Consider the following 5,938-nt stretch of genomic DNA (forward strand, 5'->3'; position numbering starts at 1 on the left):
GGCGCTGGGGAAGGTCTGGCATATAGAACACTTTATCTGCTCCCACTGTAACCTGCCCCTGGGAACAAAGAACTTCTACGAGAGAGACGGCGGTGCTTACTGTGAGGAGGATTACCATCGCCTGTTTGCCCCCAAATGTGCCTACTGTAACGGCCCCATTGTAGATGTGAGTATAGTCATTCATGGGTGAATAATTTCATATTTAGAATTCTAGCCTGCCGGTTGATTTTGATTTTTTTTACTTGCTCAACCTATTTGTTGATAGTAAATTGAAATGTACATATTGAAAATTTTAATGAGCCCCGTTATAAAATCTACAGCACCAGGCATTCGCCGAACCAATGAATTTGTACACTCCTGGTCATTGTAATTACATTTTCAAATTTAATGATAGACCAATAGCCGGTGAGCACAAAAAACACTGTGGGTCTACAGTAACTCGCTACCTTGAAGATAAGAGTGTCTATAACTACACAAATGGTAGCTGGTCTATGAAAATTTCTGTCTAAAAGCAATCTGAAATCTCAAACCTCCATTGTCTGGTGTTTAACATATTAAATTTGACGACTGTTAATTTGAAGACTTTAATGGCCCTGATTGTGTGTGTGAGTACGTACTACAGTCACTGTTACAGTCCTAGCATAGATGCAAGTATGATCACTAAGAGCCGAATTGTAGATAACTGTTTGTAACAGCTGTTGAACTTTGCTACATTGCTATATATTTAAAGACAACCATGTTAATGATTAACTTAACAACTGAAGATAACACTGGTGAAATTGTTACAGAAATGTGTGACGGCCATTGGTAAGACCTGGCACCCGGAACATTTCTTCTGTGCTCAGTGTGGACGGCCATTTGGGGAAGAGGGTTTCCACGAAAAAGACAACAATGCTTACTGCAGGTAAGTGGGACTGTGATTGTTATCAGCATGTTTGATATATATAGGATCTTAAATGAGTTTTCATTTCATGAGATTTTATGAAACGAGTCTTAAGAGTTTTTATATTTGCGAGCCTTGGCGAGCAAAAATTAAAACTTCGAGACAAGTTTCATAAAAGCTCATATGAAATGAAAAAAATTTAAGGTACTTTTTATCACATAATTCAGAAAACTTACATTTTGACAGGATTTAAAGCCAAAATGTAGAGTGCTTAATCAAACGTTGACAGCCATTTTGTTGCGCCATTCACAATTTATGACATCACATCATTGTCCATATTATGACTTCACAATCGATTTCTGACTGGCACAGCCAATGAAAAACGCTCCAGGGTATATTACACTAGTGACATATGTAAAAATATTACACGGGCGAATTCACTGGATAACAGGCGGATTATGTGATAAATAAAGAGATTTATTGTAATGTTAAGATGATATTAGAACGAAAAATTCAATGGCTTAACAGATTTCCATCTGATCGAAATTTGACTCTGATGCATAACTAGACTATACTAGACTAGTCTTGTATGTACAGGCAAGTGATGTTTGCAAAAATATGGATATGTAATATCTGTATTCGCCCAGCGCTAATTTCGCCCTTCAAATCTGATAACTATGTTTATAATGTTGTTTTCAAATGTTTGCTCTAAAGATCAATTTTCTTTCATTACGGAGGGCAAAAAAAGCCTAAAAGTTAACCTGCCGCGAAAATTTCCCATTTGTTTAGGTGGTCTGTTAATACAATTTTATATTGTAATTTATAAATATTACGATGTTGGGTGTTACAGACAAGACTACCTGGAGATGTTTGCCCCTCGGTGTGGAGGGTGCGGAAACCCCATCCTGGACAACTATATCTCCGCCCTCAGTCGACACTGGCACCCAGAGTGCTTTGTATGCAGGGTAAGTAAACATTATCATACGTCTTGGTTTACTCTGTATGTCTTCTGTACAAAATCGAGTGTTAATCACAATATTGATCTTACATTTCTCTATTTTTCACATTTTCAAGTCCGCAACTTTGCAATTTTGACTTTATACACAATGTATGTATTGAAGGTGCTGCAGCATTTCAAGATCGGCTGGTCCCTTTGTCAAGCTATATGTAACTTGAACCTCGACAAAGGGACCAGCTGTCGGTCTTGAAACGCTGCGACATGTTTATTACGTACATTGTTTGTGTATAAAGTAAAACTTTGATATTACATATTTCCAAACTGATGAATGTTATATGTTATATTGTTGGCATTTATTTGAATAATCATAAAATAATCAGAATATTAAAGAAAACAATGGCCTTTGCATTTCATCAGTAGGTATTCATTGGAGGTGAAAAATCATGTTCCAACAGTTGTGCTAAAAAAGGGCAGTATAACAAGAAAATCTCTCCGAAATGACAGTCGAAACATGGCTATTCACAAACTTTGATTTCTTTTATTCATTCCTTCTGGCAGTGCATAAAACCATGGGCCTGTTTGTTTATGCGGACCAACCGGTTTGTCTGTTTTTAAATGTTCTGGTATAAATTTTGACAGACCTACAAATGTTTATGCAGGCCTTGCAAGGCTTGGTCAAGGCTTGCCTGAAAGCAGTATCAAATTTCTAGGTCCGACTTTACTTCATAAATGAACAACTCTGGTCCAACCGGTGTGGATCGTGACTCATGTGCTGCTGGTAAAGGGAAATAACTCTTGTACAGTAAAACTAGGATCATTTAGTTACTGTATTTCACTTTTTTGCAGGAATGTCACATGTCGTTCGGAGGGCGTAGTTTCTTTGACCATGAGGGTCAGCCCTACTGCGAGACTCACTACCACCTAAAGCGGGGGTCACTCTGTGCCAGCTGTCAGAAGCCCATCACCGGCCGTTGTATCACGGCCATGTTCAAGAAATTTCACCCGGAGCATTTCGTGTGTGCTTTCTGTTTAAAACAGCTCAACAAGGGGACATTCAAGGAGCAGAACGACAAACCCTATTGTCATCCATGTTTTGTTAAGCTTTTTGGTTGATTTTGTTAGTTGGAAAGTATTGATAATTAATACAATGTACTTTAAACCAGAGGTATTTAATTTTTTTACTTTAAATTCTATGAGTGGTTTGAGAACTACACCCGTAGTGGTTATCTACTGGTCTTCCAGCACTTTCTCCGTACTGTTTATGAAGAAAGCTGCTACAGTTACTTCTGCCTGAAGTTACATCTACTGCTGGGCGTAAGTAAGTCCTGAGTCCATACCACTCGGACCCTATGGTTCGAGTCATGTCAACCCGGAGTCATGTGTTGTGTTGTGTCCACTGCTGGGTCAACTGCCCTGTGTCATCTCTTCTGCTGGACCATCAACCCGGAGTCGTGTCCGCTCTGTCTTTGAGTTATGTTCACGGCTGGGTCCTCTAAACCGAAGTCAGGTCGACTTCTGAAAAGAGTAAGAACTAGTTGTTTTAACTTGACAACTGGGACAGGATTCCTCCAACACCAAGTTTCTTACCGGTATATCTTTCAGTTACCAAGAGCTGTTAATTTATAATGACCACATTATTTCTACGTTTATGTCTGCCGCAGTATTTTCTGGGTGTCTGATATATATTTTTATGGAATCATTGTGCAATTAACTTGCATATGTACTTTAAATTAGCTACACATTTTTGTTATTTCGTCAGAAGTAAATAGAAGTTGCAAGAGTATACTGGTAGAGGAGCGTCAGTAATGATTTGTTAAACAAAAGCTGATGTAGCTACTGAATTTTGTAACTATGCAGCATAACATGGTGTAAGGTGATGGAAAGCCGACTTTGAACATTTGATTTGATTGGGCAAGATCGATCTCACCTGGTGGTTTGTTATTGTTTCTGAAAAATCATTGCTGGTTTACTAATTTTAATTATTGTTAAACACATTTAGAGCATTATGATTTGTTTTTTCTTTTTTTTCTGTGCTATAGTCTTGCATGTGAAAGATCAGCCTTGTCTCCCCTGCCAGCCTACCTGGACTGTCCCATATCATTGATTGAGACAGTCCATGTTGGTATCTTAGGGGTAGCAGAGTTCATCTGATATTATTATATATTTTTATGTGATAATTTATTTCAATAGGTGAAAATAATTACTTTCTGTAACTCTTATGATTATATTGTTGAAGATATGTTGTAATGCTGATGAAATATTTGTTGGTAGCTGGCATATTTTTTTATCTTGTGGGTCAACTTCAAAATGACTCATAAAGAAAAAACGGGATACAATGTTGTTTTCAAATTGCCTGTAAGCCGAATGCTATACAAGAGTTCAACATATCTAAAGACACTATTTCCAGTAATGGGCAACAAATGCTAGCACTCTTGTTTCCAAAATATTGTCTAGTTTTATCAAAAATTTCTTCTTTCACTGATAATTATTTTTTTGAGAAAATTCACTTTGTATGGTGTATTTGATTTTGCGCGTTTCTCATTACAATCGAGCACAATTTTGTTTTGTTGTGAATACATTTACATCACTGACACAAACCACCGACATCTCATGTTTGACATTGTGTGGTTTCTGGTCATGTTCGTCTGTGCCTTGGTTTTTTAACATTTAAGTTCTCAGGTTGACAATGGAATCCATGCTGTTATCGTAGATCAATGAAATGTTTATAAAACACAATAGTATGGTGTCAGAATTTGTTGATAATACAAAAAAGATCAATTTATATAACGATATTCTTTTCAAGAGATGAACGATAGCTTTAATTCAAGCATTATTTGTTAATATCTATATTTACGGGATAAAAATTCTCGTTTCTGTTACAATATCAACACCTGCTTTTCTTTGCAGGATAGAAGAAAAAAACTAATATTGATTCTTTTGTGCTGAATCGATATTACCCTGGTCAGAAAAAATCCTATATGTAAACTATCCCCCAGGTGTAACTATGTTGTCATGGTTACATTTCTCTAAAGTGTCACTTTGTGTTGCCATAGTAACCTAAAGTATCACTTTGAGTTGCCATGGTAACCTTCCTCCCATTTGTCACTTTTTGTTGCCATGGTGAACTTCTTTCCAAGTGCAAACTTCCTTTCCTTTGAAGAGATATAATAATCATGAACATTAAGATTTACTGAACATGTTTTTGATTGTAGAGAAATTTTATTTTCATAGAAAAAAACCACTTTCTGGGTAACAGTTAATGCTACAAGTGCAGGCCTTGATGTTAGGAAGGCGGGAAAAGAGGAAATATGCCTCAAGGAGGCATGAATATAGAAAGTATGCCCCGTAAAGTTTGGAAAATGGAGATACACCCCTTGTAGGTGTGGTAAATGAAGGTATGCCCCTTGCTGTGGGACTGGTTCCCCGTGTTAATGGCACTGGAGTATCACCACATACAATATACAATGCATTCATGCATGGATTTATATGGTATTGTAATATTTTAAACTTCTATGTGAAATGTATTTTTGTTACAATGTATTTGATAATACAATAAATTAAAAAAATAATGTAAAAAAAAAATGTATCACTTTCCAAAGACTAAGGTATATATCCTGGACGGAATTGTACTGTATGTACTTTTGTTGTATATATTATACTGTATAACACTAGACACATAACTATTACGTAAACAATTAAACCTTCGCTCTTTCTGTATACTCATCATGTGAGCCTTTCAGCAGAGCTGTTGCAATATGCTTCAAATAAATCACAAAATATATAACACAGCGTTGATTGTTTTTTTTGAACTACCTTATGATTCATGTTCTCAAGTTAATATACCTGTTGAGATTGACAGAAAATGACAGAGGTTCGTACATAATATAAGTCGCATTTTAGGAAAGAAAACTAATAACGCAGCACTACATTTATTTAAAAACACGGAAAACAGAAGAGTCAATGTCGCATTGAAGATTGTGGCAAAGGAAGAGGACCTTGGAATTGTAACAGCGAACAAATTCACGATGCGGTCACAAAGCCAAAAGAATGATGGGAACCATTTGAAAAATTTAAACATATTAAGATAACTGTTAACA

At 36.4% G+C, this 5,938-nt stretch overlaps 1 protein-coding gene across 1 annotated transcript in view; it reads left to right on the forward strand.

The window, feature by feature from the left end:
* LOC110461326 (paxillin-like) overlaps positions 1–5,625 on the forward strand; it is a 25,704-nt gene extending 20,079 nt beyond the window's left edge. Inside the window, exons 7-10 of the mRNA XM_021514759.1 lie at positions 1–166; positions 789–904; positions 1,734–1,848; positions 2,688–5,625. Coding sequence (XP_021370434.1) covers positions 1–166; positions 789–904; positions 1,734–1,848; positions 2,688–2,954 — 664 coding nt within the window. The 3' untranslated portion in view covers positions 2,955–5,625. The remainder of the gene's footprint in view (positions 167–788; positions 905–1,733; positions 1,849–2,687) is intronic.
* The last annotated feature ends 313 nt before the right edge of the window (positions 5,626–5,938 follow it).

This window comes from Mizuhopecten yessoensis, unplaced genomic scaffold (genome assembly GCF_002113885.1).
Source record: "Mizuhopecten yessoensis strain PY_sf001 unplaced genomic scaffold, ASM211388v2 scaffold1391, whole genome shotgun sequence".
In the NCBI taxonomy this organism is placed as follows: domain Eukaryota; kingdom Metazoa; phylum Mollusca; class Bivalvia; order Pectinida; family Pectinidae; genus Mizuhopecten; species Mizuhopecten yessoensis.